This window comes from Aquarana catesbeiana, linkage group LG04 (assembly GCF_042186555.1).
Source record: "Aquarana catesbeiana isolate 2022-GZ linkage group LG04, ASM4218655v1, whole genome shotgun sequence".
In the NCBI taxonomy this organism is placed as follows: domain Eukaryota; kingdom Metazoa; phylum Chordata; class Amphibia; order Anura; family Ranidae; genus Aquarana; species Aquarana catesbeiana.
The window spans coordinates 471,179,138-471,203,725 of record NC_133327.1 but is presented as its reverse complement, the minus strand read 5'-3'; the positions used below and the strand labels follow the sequence as shown (position 1 = coordinate 471,203,725).

The 24,588-nt window shown below is 46.4% G+C and overlaps 1 protein-coding gene across 3 annotated transcripts in view; it reads right to left on the bottom strand.

Annotated features, from left to right (window-relative positions):
- CAPN9 (calpain 9) overlaps positions 1–24,588 on the bottom strand; it is a 1,322,409-nt gene that overhangs the window by 430,709 nt on the left and 867,112 nt on the right. For all 3 annotated transcript variants that reach the window (XM_073627588.1, XM_073627590.1, XM_073627589.1), the window contains exon 11: positions 3,945–4,153. In XM_073627588.1, the coding sequence (XP_073483689.1) occupies positions 3,945–4,153 (209 nt within the window). The remainder of the gene's footprint in view (positions 1–3,944; positions 4,154–24,588) is intronic.

Here is a 24,588-nt window from a genome sequence, read left to right as displayed (position 1 = left end):
TGTATAGGAGTACAGAAGATGGGGATGATGGGACTGTATAGGAGTATGGAGGATGGGGATGATGGGACTGTACAGGAACTCAGGGGATGGGATGATGGGACTGTATAGGAGTACAGAGGATGAGGGGATGATGAGATTGTATAGAAATACAGAGGATGGGGATGATGGGACTGTATAGGAGCACAGAAGATGGGGATGATGGGACTGTATAGGATTACATGGGATGGGGATGATGGGACTGTATAGGAGTACAAAGGATGGGGCTGGTGTACATATACTTACTAGTTTCACACTGCTAAGAGTACAGGGGATGGGGCTGTATAGGAGTACAGAGAAAGGGGGTGATGGCACTGTACAGGAAATCAGGGGATGGGGATGATGGGACTGTATACGAGTACAGAGGATAGGGATGATGGGACTTTATAGGAGTACATGGGATGGGGATGATGGGACTGTATAGGAGTATGGAGGATGGGGATGATGGGACTGTACAGGAACTCAGGGGATGGGATGATGGGACTGTATAGGAGTACAGAGGATGAGGGGATGATGAGATTGTATAGAAATACAGAGGATGGGGATGATGGGACTGTATAGGAGCACAGAAGATGGGGATGATGGGACTGTATAGGATTACATGGGATGGGGATGATGGGACTGTATAGGAGTACAAAGGATGGGGCTGGTGTACATATACTTACTAGTTTCACACTGCTAAGAGTACAGGGGATGGGGCTGTATAGGAGTACAGAGAAAGGGGATGATGGCACTGTACAGGAAATCAGGGGATGGGGATGATGGGACTGTATACGAGTACAGAGGATAGGGATGATGGGACTTTATAGGAGTACATGGGATGGGGATGATGGGACTGTATAGGAGTACAAAGGATGGGGCTGGTGTACATATACTTACTAGTTTCACACTGCTAGGAGTGCAGGGGATGGGACTGTATAGGAGTACAGAGAAAGAGGATGATGACACTGTACAGGAAATCATGGGATGGGGATGATGGGACTGTATAGGAGTACAGAAGTTGGGGATGATGGGAATGTATAGGGGTACGGAGGATGGGGATGATGGGACTGCACAGGAAATCAGGGTATGGGGATGATGGGACTGTATAGGAGTACAGAAGATGGGACTGTATAGGAGTACAGAAGATGGGGATGATGGGACTGTATAGGAGTACAGGGGATAGGGATGATGGGACTGTATAGGAGTACGGAGCATAGGGATAATGGGACTGTACAGGAAATCAGGGGATGGGGATGATTGGATGGTATAGGAGTACGGGGATGAGGATAATGGGACTGTATAGGAATACAAAAGATAGGGATGATGGGACTGTATAGGAGTATGGAGGATAGGGATAATAGGACTGTACAGGAAATCAGGGGATGGGGATGATTGGATGGTATAGGAGTACGGGGGATGGGGATAATGGGACTGTATAGGAATACAAAAGATAGGGATGATGGGACTGTATAGGAGCACAGAGGATGGGGATGGGCACAGGAAATCATGGGATGGGGTGGGGATGATGGGACTGTATAGGAGTACAAGGGATGAGGATAATGGGACTGTGTAGGAGTACAGAGGTGTGGGGATGATGAGACTCTACAGGAAATCAGGGGATGGGGATGATGGGACTGTATAGGAGTACAGAAGATGGGACTGTATAGGAGTACAGGGGATAGGGATGATGGGACTGTATAGGAGTATGGAGGATAGGGATAATGGGACTGTACAGGAAATCAGGGGATGCGGATGATTGGATGGTATAGGAGTACAGGGGATGGGGATAATGGGACTGTATAGGTATACAAAAGATAGGGATGATGGGACTGTATAGGAGCACAGAGGATGGGGATGGGCACATGAAATCATGGGATGGGATGGGGATGATGGGACTGTATAGGAGTACAAGGGACAACGATAATGAGACTGTATAGGAGTACAGAGGATGATGGGATGATGAGACTGTATAGGAGTACAGAGGATGGGGATGGGCACAGGAAATCATGGGATGGGATGGGGATGATGGGACTGTATAGGAGTGCAAGGGACGAGGATAATGGGACTGTATAGGAGTACAGAGGATGAGGGGATGATGAGACTGTATAGGAGTACAGAGGATGGGGATGATGGAACTGTATAGGAGTACAGAGGATGGGGATGATGGGACTGTACAGGAAATCAGGGGATGGGATGATGGGACTGTATAGGAGTACAGGGGATGGGGATGATGGGACTGTACAGGAATACAAAGGATAGGGATGTTGGGACTTTATAGGAGTACAGAGGTTGGGGATGATGGGACTGCACAGGAAATCATGGGATGGGATGATGGGACTGTATAGGAGTACAAGGGACGAGGATAATGGGACTGTATAGGAGTACAGAGAATGAGGGGATGATGGGATTGTATAGGAGTACAGAGGATGGGGATGATGGGACTGTATATGAGTACAGAGGATGGGGATGATGGGACTGTATAGGAGTACAGGGAATGGGGATGATAGGACTGTATAGGACTGGAATATGAAATTAGCGGACCTCCAACTGTTGCAGAACTACAAGTCCCATGAGGCATTGCAACACTGACAGCCACAAGCATGACACCCAGAGGCAGAGGCATGATGGGACTCGTAGTTTTGCCGCAGCTGGAGGTCCGCTAATTGCATATCCCTGGTATAGGAGGACAGAGGATATGGATGATGGGACTGTATAGGAGTACAGTGGATGAGGATGATGGTACTGTAAGGAAATCGGGGGATGGGGATGGTGGGACTGTATAGGAGTACAGGGGAGGGGAATGATGGGACTGTATAGAAGTAGATTGGGGTGATGGGTCTGTACAGAAAATCAGGGGATGGGACAATGGGACTGTATAGGAGTACTGGGGGTGAGGGAGGTGCTTGTACTATGGAAGGCAGAGATCCATGCCTTCCCTTCTTGCAGAACGGCGATCTGTCTTGTAATGTACATAGGTAGACCCCCATTCTGCTTCTCTTCCAAACGTCTTCTGGCGGAACTGCTCCCGCTGTGTTCAATCACAGGTAGGCAATTCTGCACAAGAGAACCGCCTTGTCACCGTATATGTACAGTATACGGTCGGCAACCGAATAAAGGAGACTCTGGGGAAATATCAGGGTTCTAAACATTTCACATTTCAAATTTCACTTTAGATGAGAGAGAGAGTTGTTAGTTTCCCTCTCCTCTGCAGAGCTGCTATGTACTGAACACAGGTATGCTTTACACATAGCACTATGTTCATTTCAGAGAACAGACACAGTAAACAGGTTAATATGCTCTTTACCATGTCTCCTCTTTTGAAATAACACAGAGGCATGTGTAGCATACCTGTGTTCATGCAGGTGTAGCTGAACATGAGAAGTCCTCACTGCACTCAACCCTCCTCTCTGTTCTCTATCCTGTCAACCAGTTCACTCCCCCCCCCCCTCCCCTCCGCTGGAGGAGAAGCCGACACAGGCTTCGCAAGCCCCTGAGTGAGGGGAAGCTGGGGGGGAATTCAGAGGACACAGGATCATCAAAGCCCACTGGAGGAGGTGTTCTTCATCTTTCAGGAGCACAGAGGAGGGGGCCGAGAGCCTGCAGTTATAGTGCGTGAGAGCTGATTGGAGGAAATGAACAAACCCTCCTCCACACAGCAGAAGAACTGTGTTGTGAATAGACAAGCTCCGTTCTGAGCTCTGATCCATGCTGATAACAGAGGAACGAAGCACCAGAGAGAAATGACACTTAGAGCTTTGGAGAGAGATAAGTAAACACTACAGACATATGTGCTTTGCTCAGATTCCATGACTGAGGTTTACAACCACTTTAAGTTCTATTTTTGGAACATGTTACTTTGTGAAGCTTGAGCTTTACTGCAAAAAACAAAAAACAAAAAAACAACGACGATTGTATAATAAACGTACGTTATTTCCGATTTCTTCTCTGAGAAGACCCTAAGACAAAAATCTGCCTCTTGATGTGGCTCAAATGTTGTAGGAATAAGCATGTAGTCCCCAGGTGGAAGTGTGAATCTTTGGGAGATCTCTCTCACATTAATATATGTTTTGCTTCTTCCTTTAGATGCATTGAACTTGAAAAAATCTTTTGTCATCTGGGATTGACTTCCAGGACACTGCACAGAAGGAGTACATCATGTTAATATCACAATATAAAAATTATCCATGATAATATGAATCATTTATACAGCTCCAACCAAAGCAAACCTTAGTACCCTAAAATTGTAACATAATTTTGAAAAATATCTTACAGTAAATCCTAAGTAAAGCCCTCAATTCAATGTATAGTTACTACCAATTATGAGAAAATCAAATCATTGCACCTCACAATATGTAGCCCTCATTATAACACTGTATATTCCACAAAAAATCAGTGTGGTAAATGAAGTGCCAATGCTTCCAGTTAGTCCCTAATCAATATGCTCTGGACCAACTCTAACTCCCATCCAGTATTTCTGAAGCACAAGTACTTCTAGAAGAACAAAATGCCCCTGGTATAATTAGAATTTTTTTTCACATAATTTCCACCAGACAGACAGGGATCACTCTAGCCACAGCACCTAAGTAGATGATCAGGACCCCTGGTTAAAATATGAGTACATTTATTTAGTGATTTCAAGCAGACAGTGCTTTTAACCTTTTGTGTATAGTATACACCAAAGTTTAAAGTGTCAGGACTTGTATTAGTACCTGGGTCACCTGCTGGTGACAATGTTGTTCCCTGTGTTGTAGGGCGCAGTTCTGGTGGCCACCAGCAAGTGTCTACCAAGATTAAATACCTCCCAGCAGCCAGCATCAGGTGCAGCCTAATTACTCAGATAAGCTGGCTGCTGGGAGGTATTTAATCTTGTCCTTAAAGGGTAAAGCTGGATACACACACTGTACAATTTTCTGCAGATTTTTTCCTTTAGATTTACCAAAACCATAAAATATAAAAAGGTCAAACCTAAACACTTTCAATTTGTATAGAAAACTTCTATTGTGGGATTTTTAAGGCAACAAAAAAAAAATGAAAAAATGTTATATTAAAAAATTAATTTATTTTACAAAATATTTATAGACAAATTTCATAGAAAAAGGTAATTGGGATTTCCAACACATTATATTTCTATATTAAAAATATGGATGAACCACTTCTTTTCGTTACCACCAGTTGTCCTGGAGATCCCCGAATTTTTTAGCGGACAGTATCACCTTTTCTAATATACAATGTTTTTAATATGGAAATGTAATGTGTTGGAATTCCCAATGAACTTTTTCTATGAAATTTATCTATAAATATTTTTTTTTCATTCTTTTTGTTGCCTTAAAAATCCCACAATAGAGGTTTTCTGTACTTCTTCACTACAAAAAGATTGATGACAACTACATGTCAATCACACGAGTCATAATTTTCTCAAACCCTTTCAATTTGTATGCAATCAGGCAGGCCCTAGCACTACATAGTCGATAGTAATTCTAAAGGAAATCTAACAACAAAAGTTGTATAGTGTGTATCCAGCTTAACTCTACTTTCGTGGGGAAAAAAAAATAGCAAAAAAAGAAAAAATAATATAGCATATACAATTGAGACACAAGTCATATTGTAATTGAATGTTATTGAAAATTTCTAATTCTAATTTTGTAAAAATGCAATGGCATATGGCTACCTGGAGTTGTTCTGTACACAAAATGTGTACTGACCACCCCAAGAAACATAAATTCCTGCTTGTATGATTGGCTCAACAATTTTCCCAAAAGGCTGCCCCTACGATACAAGTCAGATTATAGGCATCTCCTGCAACAAAAATGTCATTTTTGGTGAGATACTCCTAGTAGGAACATGTCTAAAGAGATGCAGGCCCAGCAGATTTCCTAATTAGAGCTCTGCAGCTACACAGCTTATGGATAATTATGAAACCACTCCCATCAGACCCAATAAGAACAGAGGCACAGAGAAACAAACAGGGATTTCTTCAGAGTAACAAAAGGTAGGAATCTGCAACAGAGTTTGTTAACCACTTCCAGCCTGGCCTATAGTAGATTGACGGCCGGGAAGTGGTTCTGTTATCCTGACTGGGCGTCATATGACGTCCAGCAGGATAACATGCTGGCGCGCGCCCGTGGGGGCGTACATTGCAGCGATCAGGAGTGCGGCGTGTCAGTCTGACACCCCGCATCTCCGATCGTGATAAGAAGCCTCTGTCAGAGGCTTCTTACCATGTGATCAGCTGTGACCAATCACAGCTGATCATTGCGTGAACCAGGAAGTGCCGGTAAACGGCATTCTTCAGTTCACGCTGACAGGGAGAGCCGATCGGCGGCTCTCCCTGTCAGAGGGGGGGTCCGTGCTGATAATCAGCGCATTGATTATCAGCACAGACCCCTCAAATGTAATGATCACCTGCCAATCAGTACCCAGAAGTGCCACAACAATAAAGTGTGCCAGTGCCCACCACAGTGCCAATCACAGTGCCAATCACTGCCCACCACAGTGCCAATCACTGCCCAGCAGTAACACCTGTCAGTACTTCTCAGTACCTAATCATCAGTGCTGCCCATCAGTGCCACCTGTCAGTGCCATCTATCAGTGCCGCATATCAGTGCCGCCTATTGGTGCCCATCAGTGCTGCGTATCAGTGCCGCCTATCAGTGCCCATCAATTCTACATATCAGTGCTGCCTCATCTGTGCCCATCAGTGCCACTTTATCAGTGCCAATGCATCAGTGCCGCCTCATCAGTGCCCGTCAGTGAAGGGGAAAACAAAATTTTATGAAAGAAACTAAAAAAAAAAAACTTTTTTTTTTTCAAAAATTTCGGTCTTTTTTAGTTTGTTTAGCAAAAAATAAAAACTGCAGAGGTGATCAAATAGCACCAAAAGAAAGCTCTATTTGTGGGAAGAAATTGATAAAAATTTAGTTTGGGTACAGTGTTGCATGACCGCGCAATTGTCATTCAAAGTGTGACAGCGCTGAAAGCTAAAAATTGTCCTGGGCAGGAAGGGAAGTAAGTGCCTGGTATTGAAGTGGTTAAAATCCTTGCACTGTACATAGATTACCCAGAGGGGGATTTTTTTTTCTACAAAAGTGGAGTTACACTTTAACTGAAGTTCAGTGCTTCAGTGTTCTTCCTGTGAGACGTACCCCTGCCTGATCCTGCGTCTTGTTCCTGTACCTGATCCTGTGCCCTGTTCCTGTAACCTGCTCTCAGTACCCTGCTCATTGCATCCAGTGCTCTGTACTCTGCTTTGCTCCCCTTGTTTCCTGTCTCGGTCCTGACCTTGCCCTGCTCATATGTGCTCCCTCCATTTGTACATAGTTAGGTTCTCTTTTGGGTTGCAGCACTATCATTTATTTTCTCATTTTACATTGTTTATGCTTTACTGGTGCTTGTGGGGAGAGAAAAGCTGCAGATGTGCACAGCACTTGATTGAATGAGGGCTCAGGTAAGTAAAAGGGGTGGTGAGGGGGATGCTGATGCCTAAACAGGTTTTATCTTAATGCAAGGAATGAATTTAGGTAAAAAATGTTTAGGCTTTAAAACAACTTTAAGGTACAGCCTAGACATGTGTAATTCGTTTCGGTCCAAAGACAAATTCGGACGAATCTTGGTTATTTGGAGATTCGGATCTATATGAATCTCCAAATTAAATAGTAATGAATAGTAACGAATTTTGTTAAAATCCGTTAAAATTATTTTTCTAATGAATTCCAACTTTTCAGAACAATTAGGGCCTGGTATGGACTGGGGGGGGAACACGTTTTTTTTTTACATTCTCCATCGTGCTTTTCATCTACTTAGTTTTAAAAATGTATTTACAATCATTACACAGTATACTATATGCATAATCAGTTCTTACTTATTATTTTATTTTAGAAGATAAAAAAAAAAAAAATTCTTCAGAGATAAGGCGGCTCCATCTTGAGTACTGTTTTCTGACTCTGCTTTTGACATCATTTCCGACCTTACTTGTTTCCCCACTGTAATCTCACGCATGCCCGATCGTGTGTAAAAAAATAACAAAAATAACTAAGTTGATTAATTTCTGATAGATGTAAATGAATACTAAAATTTTCTGTGAGCTATATTTGCTTTGTTTTGCGGCTTAAGGGCCAGTTCACACCACATGCAGTCCAGTGCATTTTTTTTTCTGCATCAAAACGCATAGAAAGTAGGTTATATGGTTTTCAATGGCATAGTTCACACCAGTGCTTGCAGTTCCAGTGCGTTCCAGTTACAGAAAAAAAAGTAGAACATGTTGCATTTTTCCTGCACTGGACTGTACTGGAACGCTGTAAAAAGCATAAAAAACTCACGGGAATGCACCTAAACGCACCAAAAACGCAATGAAACACCCATGTTCTTATTTAAGGTTAAGGGAAAAAAAAGGGGAAAAATGCACTGGACTGCATCAAAAACGCACTGGAACACATCAAAAACGCGCATGCAAAAAAGCATCTGGAGTGCATCCGGACTGCGTTTCTACGGTGTGAACTGGCCCTTATGTCAGGCTGCAAGCTGCAGAAGATTGCTGCTATTGGAGTCTCTATGGTGCCCTGGTTTACTCCCCGTGTGACATCACATGGTCACAAGGGAAGAACCAGGAAGCTGTGAATGAATGCCAAGTCTTGCGAGTCTTCACAGCTGGGCTGCATACACCGGAAATCACGGACACGGCATGCTATCACTGGGGAGACTAACGGCACACAGAGCCTGCCATTATTCAAAGGATGGGGAGCGCATGCGCCGGTGACCTCAAACATTACGGGACGGATTGCAAGAGGATAAAACAAGTAAGGAGACTTTTAAAGGCAGCAATCAAAAGGTTTATTAATGGGGATTGCAATATGATGAAGTTGAGTTGGAGAGTTTACAACCACTTTAACTTTACATTCATCTGTCAGTGACAGATGATGACTCATGGTTAATAACCAGCTATTTCTTCCCACAGAATTCGGATCGGTCGATCGTTTTTTGACCTATCCGAATTCTAATCGTTCTGAAAAGTTGGAATTTGTTAGAACATTAATAAATGAAACAAATTTTAACGAAAATTAAATTTTATGAAAACAAAACTAAACTAATTCCGAAACCAAACTAAACTAATTCCATAACGAAACAAAATTAGTAACATTAGTAACATTAGTAATCTATACAAAGCAAAACAGTTTTTTTCCGTTCTGCACATGTCTAGGATCTGATCATCCTTGCTGGATACCTGCATTTGGTATCCCTTACATAACACTGAAGTATTCCCAGGCTGCAACTGGGAATTAGGATGTATCTGGTCTCAGCATTTGCTAACCCCTACAAGATGCACTCAGATGAGGTTTTGTATTATGCACTGCTTATGACACGGGGCATATTGCTCCTAAATATTAAAGGAGCAGGGTAGCAGTTGGAATGCATCCGTCTGGCTTCTAGTTCAAGTTTGTGCAGAGTTGACTTGGTCTTCCTTTTTTAACATTTAGAATATCCATGAGAGACTCTGCTGGATTGTATCAATGCAGTACATTCTCTAGTCAGACAAGGGAATTGTAAATTGAGTTTTGCTCAACCCCTGCTCCAAGCCTGGTCAGATATATCCTACTCAGCCTCAGCTAATATGCACTAATCCAGTTCTGCTTCTAGACACCAGTTTGCTCAAAGATCCCCCTCTCACCACAGTTGCAGTTCAGTATACTTTGCTTCCAACTGTGTATCAGTCTACCACTACAGTAGCTGCACATTCCCTGCATTTAATCCAGTGAAGACTCCCTCTACTCCCACTGCCCTTGGTAACCCTCAAAAATCCTTCTCTGCAACGATTTCTCCTTTTTCACTGTCTTAGTACTGCTAGTACTCCTTCATCAACTCATACAGCTTTGCCAATATCCTCTCCTGCCTCCATGCTAGTTGATCTGGTCCAGTCTGTCTCCACACCTGCTGATCCATTCCAGCCTGCCTCTTCTGAAGCTGATCCGCTCCAGTCTGCCTCCAAGCCTGCTGACCAGGTCCAGTCTGCCTCCACGACTGCTGATCTGGTCCAGTCAGCCTCCAAGCCTACTGATATGGTCCAGTCAGCCTCCATGCCTGCTGATACGGTCCAGCCTGCCTCCCCACCTGCTGATACAGTCCAGTCTGCCTCCACACCTGCTGATTTGATCCAGTCTGCCTCCACGCCTGCTGATGTGGTCTAGTCTGTTACCATGCCTGTTGCTCCAATCAAACCTGCCACCATGCCAGTTACTCCGGTCAAGTCTACCACAATACCTGCTGTAGACCTGCCTGTCACTGCCTCAACTGTTAGCCAGTCTACTCCTGACCTCTGCCTTTTCATATTCAGTACTCTCAGTAACCAGGCCTCACGCTACTACAATTACATTTGATCAAACTTATCTAAGAAGTCCCATCCATCCTTTGCATAGACTGCCTCCTTTGGCCAGGTGGGGCCCCCAACCTTTTCTCCAAACCATTCTGCATCCAGCCTGTGTCCCAGCAACCCATCCAATGATATGTCACCTGCTATCCAGCCTGACATTGCTGGTTCTCTGTTTACTGTCCAGTTTGGTTCTGCTGCCCTTGGTAACCCCTCAGAAATCCTTCTCTGTAACGGTTTCTCCTTTTTCACCATCTCTTAGTACTGCTATTTCTCCTTCATCAACTCATACAGTTTTGCCACTATCCTCTCCTGCCTCCATGCTTGTTGATCTGGTCCAGTCTGCCTCCAACTCTCCTGATCTGGTCTAGTCTGCCTCCATGTCTGCTGATCTGGTCCAGTCTGTCTCCACACCTGCTGATCCATTCCAGCCTGCCTCCTCGGCTACTGATCCGGTCCAGTCTGCCTCCAAGCCTGCTGACCAGGTCCAGTCTGCCTCCACGCCTGCTGACCTGGTCCAGTCTGCCTTCACGCCTGCTGACCTGGTCCAGTCTGCCTCCACGCCTGCTGACCTGGTCCAGTCTGCCTCCACGCCTGCTGATCTGATCTAGTCTGCCTCCACGCCTGCTGATCTGGTCCAGTCTGCCTCCACGCCTGCTGATCTGGTCCAGTCTGCCTCCACGCCTGCTGATCTGGTCCAGTCTGCCTCCACGCCTGCTGATCTGGTCCAGTCTGCCTCCACGCCTGCTGATCTGGTCCAGTCTGCCTCCACGCCTGCTGATCTGGTCCAGTCTGCCTCCACGCCTGCTGATCTGATCCAGTCTCCCTCCACGCCTGCTGATCTGGTCCAGTTAACCTCCACGCCTGCTGATCTGGTCCAGTCAGCCTTCACGCCTGCTGATCTGGTCCAGTCAACCTCCAAGCCTGCTGATCTGGTCCAGTCAGCCTCCACGCCTGCTAAACTGGTCCAGTCAGCCTCCACTACTTCTGATCTGGTCCAGTCTGCCTCCACGCCTGCTGATACGACCCAGTCTGCCTCCATGCCTGCTGATACGGTCCAGTCTGCCTCCACGCCTGCTGATACGGTCCAGTCAGCCTTCACGCCTGTTGATCTGGTCCAGTCAACCTCCACGTCTGCTGATCTGGTCCAGTCAGCCTCCACACCTGCTAAACTGGTCCAGTCAGCCTCCACTACTTCTGATCTGGTCCAGTCTGCCTCCACGCCTGCTGATATGACCCAGTCTGCCTCCATGCCTGCTGATTTGATCCAGTCTGCCTCCACATCTGCTGATCTGGTCTAGTCTGTTACCATACCTGTTGCTCCGGTCAAACCTGCCACCATGCCAGTTATTCCGGTCAAGTCTACCACAACAATACCTGCTGTAGACCTGTCTGTCACTGCCTCACTGCCTCAACTGTTGGCCAGTCTACTAAAGACTTAGCCAAAGGTCTGCCTTTTCATATTTAGGACTCTCAGTAACCAGGCCTCACGCTAATGCAATTGCATTTGTTCAATATAAGAAGTCCCATCCATCTTTTGGATATACTGCCTCTTCTGGCTAGGTGGGGCCCCCAAACTGTTCTCCAAACCACTCTGCATCCAGCTTGTGTTCCAGCAACCGATCCAACGATATGTCACCTGCTATCCAGCCTGACATTACTGGCTCTCTGTTTACTCTCCAGTTTGACCCTCTGCTTGCCAGTGCCTGACCTCGCTGATTCCCTAAACATTGCCCAACCTGAATGTCCTGTGCTGGATGCCCAACATGAGGCTCCTGTGCCGGATGCCCAACATGAGGCTCCTGTGCCGGATGCCCAGCCTGAGGCTCCTGTGCCGGATGCCCAGCCTGGGGCTCCTGTGCCGGATGCCCAGCCTGAGGCTCCTGTGCCGGATGCCCAGCCTGAGGCTCCTGTGCCGGATGCCCAGCCTGAGGCTCCTGTGCCAGATGCCCAGCCTGATGGTCTTGTGCCTGGTGCGCAGCTTAATGGTCCTGTGTCCAATCTCCCTCTGATGGTCTAGTGCTTGATGTCCAGCCTCCCTCTGATGGTCTAGTGCTTGATGTCCAGCCTCCCTCTGATGGTCCTTTGCCGATGTCCAGCCTGCCTCTGATGGTCCTGTGCCCGATGTCCATCCTGCCTCTGATGGTCCTGTGCCCGATGTCCATCCTGCCTCTGATGGTCCTGTGCCTGATGTCCATCCTGCCTCTGATGGTCCTGTGCCCAATGTCCAGCCTGCCTCTGATGGTCCAGTGTCCAATGTCCAGCCTTCCCCTGATAGTCTGATGCCCGATGTCCAGCCTTCCCCTGATGGTCTTATTCCTAAAGTCCAGCCTGCCCCTGATGGTCTGGTGTCTGATGCCCAGCTTGCCTCTGATGGTCCGGTATTCGATGCCCAGCTTGCCTCTGATGGTCCGGTATTCGATGCCCAGCTTGCCTCTGATGGTCCGGTGTTCGATGCCCAGCTTGCCTCTGATGATCATCTGCCTGTTGCCAGGTCTGCCTCTGATGATCCTCTGGCTGTTGCCCAGTCTGCCTCTGACGATCCTCTGGCTGTTGCCCAGTCTGCCTCTGACAATCCTCTGTGTTGCGCAGTCTGCCTCTGACGATCCTCTGTGTTGCCCACTCTGCCTCTGATGATCCTCTGCCTTCCTTTGATGGTTTTGTGCCCACTGCCCAGCTAGTCTTCAGTATCAGGGTTGGGTTTAATATTGTTGTACCTCCATGTTTAGTCCAGATACACACTTTGAAAGTGAGAACTGCATTCACCAGTTCAGCCCTGGTAGTAGAGGTTTTCTGGGAAAGGGCAGAGTTCCATCGGTGCCTTGCCCTGATCTGGATGGTATCTCTGATTCCAGGTGCATTAGGGGACTCTGGTTGGGTGACCAATGCCTTGGGTAGACCTGCTGGGCTGTTAGGATATGGACTGGTTTCTGGCAAACCAAATGTAGAAGGTCCAGTTGCTATGGGACACCCTGGCATCAGGGTAATTGTATGGACCAGAAATTCTGGTGTTAAGCCTTTAGATGGCCTTTGGAGTCTTGGCTTTGGGGTTCAAGGCAGAATGGAGCATCCAGAATGGAGCGTCCAGAGGCAAATCCTCAAGGGGGGGCACACTCAGAACTTGTGTCAGTACCTGGGTCGCCAGCTGGAGTTGTCGTGGGCGTCTCCCAGCAGCCAGCTTATCCGAGTAATTAGGCTGCACCTGATGCTAGCTGCTAGGAGGTATTTAATCCCACCCTTAACTGAAGTTCAGTGCTTCAGTGTTCTTCCTGTGAGCAGTGTTCCTGATTGATTCTGATCCTGTTCCTTGCTCCTGTACCTGATCCTTGTTCCTGTGACCTGCTCCCAGTATCCTGCTCCCTGCATCAGTATTCCATACTGTCCCAGTGTCTTCCCTCCCAGCAGCCTCTGCTTCGACAACCAATACACATGTCCTAACTGCCCGAAACAGCCCAGCTCTGATCATATCCCCCCCTTCACTAACTCTATTTACCCCCTCTCTTCTCCATCCCCCCAACTCTGATCACCCCCTTCTCCATCCCCAACTTTGTTCACCCCCCTCTTCTCTATCTCCCCAACTCTGTTCACCACCCTTTTCTTCATCCCCGCCCAACTCTGTTAACTCCCCCTCTTCTCTATCCCCCCAAAGGGAGACTTCTGAAGATCTGTACAGTTCTATGCTGGGGAAGGGGGGCCAGAAGAAAGCTGAGTCTGTACTAAGGTAGGGAAGAATGGTCTGTTCTAAGAGGGGGCCTGTATTGAGGATGGTTTATACTGAGGATATGGGCTGGCACGGGCTCTGTATTGAGCAAGGGGTCTATACTTTGTGCAAAGGGGGGTCTGTACCCCTCTGTAGTGCAGTCTTAAACCCAATTTCTCACAGTCACTGCTTTCTTTCGCAATCACTAAAGTCTCTTGCACATGGCGGGTCCAATCAGGTCTGCCTGTCAATTTTTCAGGCGGACCTGATTAGATGGCCCATTCACAGAGGCAGGTGTAAACAGATCAGCACACCAGAACAGGTAGATATAGGACAGCAGCTTCCCTGCATCACTCTGCACATGGAGGAAACCACTTCTGTACCATACACGGTGCCCTCCTGACCTCCTGTGTTGTGCCCTATGCACTTCTGAACCCCTCAGAGGGAAGCCACCACTCACAGGTAATGTATTTTGGCCATGTTTTGCTATGGCCATCTGTATAGTGACTTTATTGCAGTAATATGGAGTTAGATATATTATTTAAGAGCATATGTTTACAGAGGCTCTTCCTCTTCATTGATATGTAAATAAACCAGTTGGATAGGTTTTGAAGCTGAGCAGAGGAAGTTCGTATGCAGGAAGTTGGTGTATGCAGGAAGTTGGTGGGAGGGGCTTGGAAAGCTTTTGAAAGAAACAAGTGTTCAGACAAGAGATGTGTTTTTGGAAGGACAAAGAGGAAGACATGGATGTGAGGAGCTCGAGAACTGGAAACGTTTTGAGTTGGACTGAGCAAGTAACCATGAAGGACATTACATCTTAAACCCTAAGTTATGTAACTGTTTGGTTCACTTAAGGCGTACATATTGTACTTGCTTATATTTGTAGCCATATATTTGTAAGCTATGAGTTGTGTTGTATTGTGTATTCTACAGTTGTATGTGCAGTTTTTCCTGTTTAGTAAAGCATTGATACACTACAGAAGTCTAAGCTTTCTTGTTTTACCGCAAGAACTTTAACCACTTGCTTACTGGGCACTTAAACCCCCCTCCTGCCCAGACCAATTTTCAGCTTTCAGCGCTAACACACTTTGAATGACAATTGTGCGGTCATACAACACTGTACCCAAATGAAATTTTTATAATTTTTTCACACAAATAGTGCTTTCTTTTGGTGGTATTTAATCACAGCTGGGATTTTTATTTTTTGCTAAACAAACAAAAAAAGATGGAAAATTTTGAAAAAAAAATCATGTTTCATAGTTTGTTATAAAATTTTGCAAACGGGTATTTTTTCTCCTTCATTGATATGCGCTGATGAGGTGGCACTGGTGGGCACTGATAGGCACAGTTAAGGCGGCACTGATGGGGACAGATAAGGCGGCACTGATGGGGACAGATAAGGCGGCACTGATGGCCACTGATAAGATGGCAATGATGGGCCCTGTTGGGCGGCACTGATGGGTGGCACTGATGTGCAGCACTGTTAATGAGGCACTGATTATGGGCACTGATAGGTGACACTGTGAGCACTGATGGGTGACACTGGTGGGCACTGGTAGGCGGCACTGGTGGGCACTGGTAGGCGGCACTGGCAGGTGGTACAGGTGGGCACTGAGGAGCTGGCGGCAGCTCTCCGTGAGAGGGACTAATGTCCCTCTCACGGTCGCCGGTGATTGGCTTTTTTTTCTTCTCATGCTGTCAGCTCGAGGATAAAAAATAGCCAATTACTGGCTCTGTTTACATCACATGATCAGCTGTCATTGGCATCACGTGGTAAGGGATCGACCCCTTACTCTGATCTGTGATCCAGTGAGTCTCATAGACTCGCTGATCACAGAGATCGCCGCGCGTGCCCTGCAGGAGGCGCGCAGGCCGCTCGGGCACAGGAGGACGTAGATGTACTCCCAGCAAAGCAGGTCCGCGCTGTAGCCGTCATTCAGCTATAGCGCGGATCTGAAGTAGTTAATTGATAGACGCAAAGCAAAACAGGCCATAATGCTCAGACTGCACAACGAATGAGGTACACGCCCTGCCACTGCTGCAGACTCATAGGTACACAAATGATTGGATCGCTGCACGCTCACTACTGTGCAGAAAACCGTTTTATTGTAGAACAAAATCCATAAAAACAACCAGAACTGATCAGGCAGGGGAGGGAAAGAATGGGTAGATGCGTTTCACACGAGAGTTCGTGCTTTCTCAATACCACATAGGAATGCAGCCTAAACACTCATACATATATATATATATATATATATATACACACACACACATACATACACACACAGTGGGGATGAAAAGTATTCAGACCCCCTTAGATTTTTCACTCTTTGTTATATTGCAGCCATTTGCTAAAATCATTTAAGTTCATTTTTTTCCTCATTAATGTACACACAGCACCCCATATTGACAGAAAAACACAGAAATGTTGACAATTTTGCAGATTTATTAAAAAAGAAAAACTGAAATATCACATGATCCTAATTATTCAGACCCTTTGCTCAGTATTTAGTAGAAGCACCCTTTTGATCTAATACAGCCATGAGTCTCTTTGGGAAAGATGAAACAAGTTTTTCACACCTGGATTTGGGGATCCTCTGCCATTCCTCCTTGCAGATCCTCTCCAGTTCTGTCAGGTTGGATGGTAAACGTTGGTGGACAGCCATTTTTAGGTCTCTCCAGAGATGCTCAATTGGGTTTAAGTCAGGGCTCTGGCTGGGCCATTCAAGAACAGTCACGGAGTTGTTGTGAAGCCATTCCATTATTTTAGCTGTGTGCTTAGGGTCATTGTCTTGTTGGAAGGTAAACCTTCGGCCCAGTCTGAGGTCCTGAGCACACTGGAGAAGGTTTTCATCCAGGATATCCCTGTACTTGGCCACATTCATCTTTCCCTCGATTGCAACCAGTAGTCTTGTCCCTGCAGCTGAAAAACACCCCCACAGCATGATGCTGCCACCACCATGCTTCACTGTTGGGACTGTATTGGACAGGTGATGAGCAGTGCCTGGTTTTCTCCACACATACCTCTTAGAATTAAGGCCAAAAAGAATCTTATTTCTCATCATCTTGGAATCCTTCAGGTGTTTTTTTAGAAAACTCCATGCGGGCTTTCATGTGTCTTGCACTGAGGTGAGGCTTCCGTCGGGCCACTCTGCCATAAGGCCCCGACTGGTGGAGGGCTGCAGTGATGGTTGACTTTCTACAACTTTCTCCCATCTCCCGACTGCATCTCTGGAGCTTAGCCACAGTGATCTTTGGGTTCTTCTTTACCTCTCTCACCAAGGCTCTTCTCCCCCGATAGCTCAGTTTGGCTGGATGGCCAGCTCTAGGGTTCTAGGGTTCTGGTCATCCCAAACATCTTCCATTTAAGGATTATGGAGGCCACTGTGCTCTTAGGAACCTTAAAGCGGAGTTCCCACCCAAATTTTGAACAATATCTGTATGTATTCTCTTCCTTGCCTAGATGCTGACATGCCGTTTAAAAAAATTTAAATCGCCGTAATTACCTTTTATTTTTCTATTCTTCTTTGCACTTCCTGGTTCTTCTCCCGTGGGAGTAGGCGTGTTTCTAGCCTCTCCCAGACTCCTGGGAGCTAGTCCCAGGCTTCCCAGGATGCCACTGAGCATGTGCGGGAACGAGCGGTGAATGCTGGGAGCACAGCATTCACCGCATACAGGAAATAAATGCTTGTGGGCTTCAAAAGCCCACAATGAAGATGGAAACCGCCTGCAGTGAATAATATAAGTTATTCTTTCTGACGAAATCTGACACAGGCGGACATATTACACACAATATGTGAATATGTAATGCTGAGAAGAAAAGTTTGTGAATGAACTCAAAAAAAAAAAAACGATAGATAGGTGGACCCCCGCTTTAAGTGCAGCAGAAATTTTTTTGTAACCTTGGCCAGATCTGTGCCTTGCCACAATTCTGTCTCTGAGCTCTTCAGGCAGTTCATTTGACCTCATGATTCTCATTTACTCTGACATGCACTGCGAACTGTATAGGCAGGTGTGTGGCTTTCCTAATCAAGTCCAATCAGTATAATCAAACACAGCTGGACTCAAATGAAGGTGTAGAACCATCTCAAGGATGATCAGAAAAAATGGACAGCACCTGAGTTAAATATGAGTGTCACAGCAAAGGGTCTGAATACTTAGGACCATGTGATATTTCAGTTTTTCTTTTTTAATAAATCTGCAAAAATGTCAACAGTTCTGTGTTTTTCTGTCAATATGGGGTGCTGTGTGTACATTAATGAGGAAAAAAATGAACTTAAATGATTTTAGCAAATGGCTACAATATAACAAAGAGTGAAAAATTTAATGGGGTCTGAATACTTTCTATCACCAGTATGTGTGTGTGTGTGTTTATATTATATATTAATATATATATATATATATATATATATATATATATATATAATCATTAAATACAAAACTTGTGTATAATCAATCAACTGCAAATATCAACTCGAGCTCCACCCATGTGCAGTAAGGACATAAAAATCATTCCTGATTATCCAACATATGTTCAATAAATCCCCACACAAAAATGGAGCTCATAGTATAGTAGTTAACTCAAACAAATAATGATATCATAAATCAAAAATATACCAAAACAGAAATAAAAAAAACAAAAAACTTCTGAATCCCTGTACTGTGCCCTCCTGACCCCCCTGACCTCTGCCCTTCTGATAGCCCAGGCACTACCCTGCTGACCCCTGTCCTCTGCCCTGCTAATGCCCACATATTACAGACCTCTGGAAGCTGCTTGGCATCCTACAGACCTCTACACACTGCCCTACATCCTACAGACCTCTGTACACTGCCCTACATACTACTGACTTCTGTACACTGTCCTACAAACTACCGACCTCTGTACACTGCCCTACATACTACTGACCTCTGAACATTGCCCTGCCATTTTTTCACTCCTGCTAGATTACGCCTACAAATGACGCCCCACCCCTAATTAAAATAATACTCTGCCTACAGAAAAAAAGTGTCTCTAAAACTTTTGGGAGAATGTTGGCAACTATGTGAGCTATGGTAAATCAAGGTAATTAACCACTCCAGGTGGTATCACCTGTGTTCACACCGTTCTAGTGTGTAGGAGATGAAGGGTGCAGGGTCGGCAAAGGGCAAAAATTAGGAAAAAAGACAGCTGCACTCCAAAATAATACCATTATTTAATAAAGCTTAGTCCATACATCAATCAGAGACATGGGTCCAGATGAATACTGACGCGTTTCGCACCGTTCATGATGCTTAATCATAGCTGCAGGACCACCAATCGCAATCTGTCTTTTATGCACATAAAATTCAATAATCACCTGACCGATTGCATCTAATCCAGATCACGATCAGCTGTGGTCCTACAAAAGCTTTCATACATGTGAGGGAGGAGTGGTCACGGAGGCGATCAAAGCAACCGATGTAATAAATAATTTTAACCCATAAAGAAAAAAAGAGGGAACTGAATAATAAATGTAAATTGGGATAACTTTATAAATTCAGGGTTAAATTGGTATGCTGCAACGGATCGCTCTCCCTTACACTCCATACACACAATACACTTGTAAATCAATGTGTGATACACGATATTCACGTGTCTACCAAATACCCAATAAAAACATTAAGTGAGGCATAAACATCAATAAGTGCACAGCAAACCATGTAACATTAAAATGTGTAGAAAGATTCTAAAATTGTGTGTATGGGAGACGTGTCCAAGATGGCGACCGGGTCAGACTCCTATGAGCTGAGCTCTGCACCAACGGAGGGGTATACATCCTACTACCTCATCCTCACCTGACTGAGGCCCCTCTAACCTCCACAGGCTTGTGTAGATGGTTCTGTCTTGGAAAAGCAAAAGGGAACTCGTAAATTGCAACATGGGGGATCTCTGGTCCGTTCCTCAGGTGCGGCTGCAGACGTGGAAACTACTTCCAACATGGCGACACAAACTTGAGGCCGATCCAGCCCTCACTGAAAACAATAACTTCTCGGCACTCATGCAGGCTATTAATGGATACCAGGCAGCACTTACCAGCAAGATTGACTCCCTGTAGCTCGAGATGGGCCTCATGAGGAAGGATTATGAAAAGATCCGTCGGCGGGTGGATGAGGACGAGACCCGCGTGGGGGACACAGAGGACATGGTGAGCGACCACACGGCTACCCTGCACACTGTCCAGATCCACCTGGAGGCTAAGACAGAAGACGCCGGGAATTCTAACCGGCGCAATAACCTACGGATAATAGGTCTCCCTGAAGGGACTGAGGGCCCCAATATCCCGGCCTTCACCGAACACCTCCTTTGCGCTCTGTTCCCCCCAAGCGCCATTCTCCTTGCATTTTGTTGTGGAAAGGGCACATAGGATGCCTCCTACCCGCGGACCGCCAGGAGCACCGCCGCGTACATTCATCTTTAAACTGATGAATTTCAGAGACCGGGATCTCATTTTCTGAGAGGCCCAGAAGATGGACACCATCCGCCCTGAGGCTGCCCGCCCCATGTTTTTTCCAGACTTCTCGGCAGACACCCAAAAATGGAGGAAATCATTCAACGCGGTCAAACAATCCCTCAGATCCCGTAACATCAAATACAGTATGATGTTCCTGGCACGTTTGAGGGTGGCTGATGGTGAAACGGTCCGGTTCTTTAACACACCTGAGAATGCAGCACAATGGGTGAATACCCTCTGCGAGGGTGATCCAGAGATCCCACGACCATGGATGGGGTCTGGGCCACGTAAGTTAATGCCTGTTTTGTGACCCTTTGCTTTTCGTCCTTGCTCCTGGAGGCTGGGCAATTCTCCACCGAGCAACATGTTCTACCCCTTTGTTTCTGGCTTGTCACTTTGAATGATACTAGCACTACGGGGCTGGTGGTTGTCTCTATGCTTACCCCCAGTGCCTTTTGCACATGCCCAGGGGAGGAGTGAGATGCTGGACATAGGTAACTGCTATCCTGGAACATTGATCAGACATATGCTTGACTGGCGCTTCTCCCTGTGACCCAGAGGAGACTTCCATCTGTCCTATACCCCCGTTTTTGTATTACTGCCCAGGGTATGATAATACTGCACCAGCCCCACCAATACATCCAACTTTGTGTTCGCACAGCCTAGACATGCTGTTAACCCAGGAGAACTTGACAGCTAATTACCAACCCCAGGTTTTTTTATCTACATAATCTGACATTTTACACAAGCTGTTTAAGTTTGTGCCCCTGGCTCAGCCAGGAGACATTTGAGTTTTTCTATCCCACTCCGTTGGTGGCACCTCTGCTGCACTCCTATGCACTTGGTGCCCAGGTGTTCGCCTACTTGTTTTATTTTCACGACCATGTTTGTTGAGGGGATCCAGGTGCACCCAAGTTGGAATGGATGCACAGGGTGGGGGGGGGAGTTTGGGGTCTATGTTTTTTTACCTTTTTTTTTGTTCTTTTTGCTTTTAGTTTTTTAAGTTATGTGTTTGCTAACGAAGGAATGTTGTTTCTATATGCATCACAGATGCTACAGGTACCTTTGCAGCTGCCAACGGGACACTGGTGGTGGTTGTCCCCTTCAGGGATTGTCTTTGGTGATCCAGATGCGGGACCGAGGTCCCCAATATATCCCCATACCCTCCCTTATGGCCCCCCTGACAATGATCTTGTGGAATGTCCGGGGGATGAATTCCAAAATTAAAGGGGCCCTAGTTTTTAAGCTCATCAAACAATATTCCCCTGATATATGTATTCTGCAAGAAACATACCTGGTGGGAGGCAGTGTCCTTAGTCTTAAGAAACCCTGGGTCGGCCACTACTACCATGCCACCCACTCCACTCATGCTAGGGGGGTTAGTATTTTAATCCGTAAATCTCTACCGTTAATACTCCTGGACCTGCATCTGGATCCTGAGGGTAAATACGTGGTTCTCCACACAAATGTTGATGGCATGCCTTTAATACTGGTGGGATTGTACAACCCTCCCCCAGCCTCCATTGAACTCCTCCATAAGATAGCACAGATACTGGCGTCCCATTCGGTTGCCGCTGGGATCTTAGTTGGGGACTTCAATATGGTTCTGTGCCCCAATATGGACAGATTGTCTCCTGACCCAGCTATAGACTCTTCACTCTCCCGTTGGGCAATGACATTAGGCCTCATAGACGTTTGGAAATGGAAATACTTAGGGACAAGGGGTTACACTTGTAGCCCTGCCACATACACGGCTATGTCACGAATCAACCTCATTTATGTCAGCAGCCCTGTCTTAGCTAAGGTACAAGATATCTCTGTTCTCCCTAGAGGGATCTCAGACCACACACCTATCCTCCTGAAGCTACACATGAGGGTAGCCCCGGGCGACTGCCTGTGGCGCTTATCCAGATATTGGATTTCAGATGAGTGGGTCGAGCCAGTGGTGGAATCAGCCATTACGGGATCCTGACCCTGGTGGCACGGAGACACCTGCCAGATGGGAAGAATTCAAATTCTCTATTAGACAGCAGTATAGATCGGCCATAGGGTCGGCACATTCATCTTCCCGGGCTTCGCTTGCCCAGGCTGAGGCCACTGCCCAGAGGCTAGAGGCTGAATATGTCAGGGGTGGAGGAGATACCCGGAGAAATGACTTGCTTGTGGCCCTGAGGGAGGTTCAGCTCATCAGACTCTCCACAGCAAACAAGCAGCTACTTTATCAGTCGCAAAGGGTATTTGAGCAGGGTGAAAGATTGGGCAGTATGCTTACCTGGCTCTCTAGAGAGCCTACAGATACTACACACATTGCTAACATTAAGGACGGGTTGGAGAGGTTGCCATCAGACCCGGGGGACATAAACGCATGCTTTGCGGCCTATTACAGGGATTTGTATTCCTCCAGAGTTGAGTACACATCAGAAGAACTCCAGACCTTTCTAGACAGTATACAATTTCCCACCCTATCAGAGGACGCACGTTTGCAACTAGAGGCCCCAATTACTCTAAAGGAGGTTCAGACGGCGGTGTCCTCTATGCAGGCCGGCAAGATCCCGGGGAAGATGGCCTTCCCGCTGAGTTCTTCCAGACACATTGTGCTTCGCTGGCTACAAGACTTAGGGGGGCACTCTTAACGTCCTTTAGAGCAAACACTCTGCCACCCTCTATGATAAGAGCTGTGATTGTGGTCATCCCCAAACCGGGGAAGGACCCAGAACTTTGCCCGTCCTATAGACCACATCTCACGGTTAAATGTTGACGCAAAAATGTTGACTAAAGTACTTGCCAATCGTGTCAATGCAGTGATACTTTCCTTGATACAGGGGGACCAGACTGGCTTTATGCCAGGCAAAGGTACAGATATTAATCTGAGGAGGCTATTGACCGTGATATACCAGGTGGCTGAGAAGGGGGAGAGGAGGTGATAGCATCACTAGATGCTGAAAAGGCCTTTGACTCGGTGGAGTGGGACTACCTGTGGAATGTGCTTCAGAGGTTTGGCCTGGGTCCAACATTTATATCCTGGATCCGGATGCTATACTCGGACCCGACAGCTAGGGTTCGGACAAATGGCCTTCTTTCTGCACCGTTCCTGCTCCACTGAGGCACCAGGTAAGGGTGCCCCCTCTCCCCGGCCCTATTTGCCCTTGCTATTGAGCCTCTGGCTATCGTCCTCAGGTCTTCAAGGAGGATTGCTGGCATATCAGTACACCCCATTGTCGAGAAAGTGTCTATGTATGCTGATGATACCCTTCTCTACCTTAAAGATCCCCACCAATCTTTGTTGGCAGCCCTGGAATTGATCGATTCATTTGACAAATTTTCAGGTATTAGAATCAACTGGGATAAGTCAGTCCTCTTCCCTGTAAACCAAGGTAGACCACTCGAATCTCCCTGCCCCTCTCCATTTGGTAGATAGCTTCAAATATCTGGGTATCCAGATCTATAGACACCTGCCAAAGTACCTAGAGTCAAATGTATATCCAGTCCTCCAGAAGCTTATACTGAGGAGCTCCGTCTGGAAGAATTTACCACTCACCCCTGTAGGCCGAGTTAACCTACTCAAAATGTCCTTTCTCCCTAAATTTCTCTATGTTTTTAGAAACACCCCCATTAGTATACCCAACTCCTTCCTTACAAAATTAGAGCAGACGGCCACTTAATTTATATGGCAGGGGTCGGTACCGAGAGTAGCTAGAACCACGCTTCAGCTTGGATTATCGGAAGGTGGCCTCGTCCTCCCCAACTTTAGGACATACTACTGGGCTGCGATCCTTGTATCAGTGCGATGGTGGTTCACGCAAGATCAATCCAACCCTTTGGTTAACCTAGAGGCAGCTATACTCGGGTTCTATTCTGAACTAAGTAACATAGTATATAGAGGGCCTAGATCCACCACGCAAATCACTACTCCCATGAGGACTACGGTACGGGTGTGGTAACAAGTCTCCAAACATATAGAGGAACCACAGACGTTCTCCCCTCACATACCCTTATGGGGTAATCCGTCATTGCCCCATTTGCAGACGGTGCCTGACCCACAA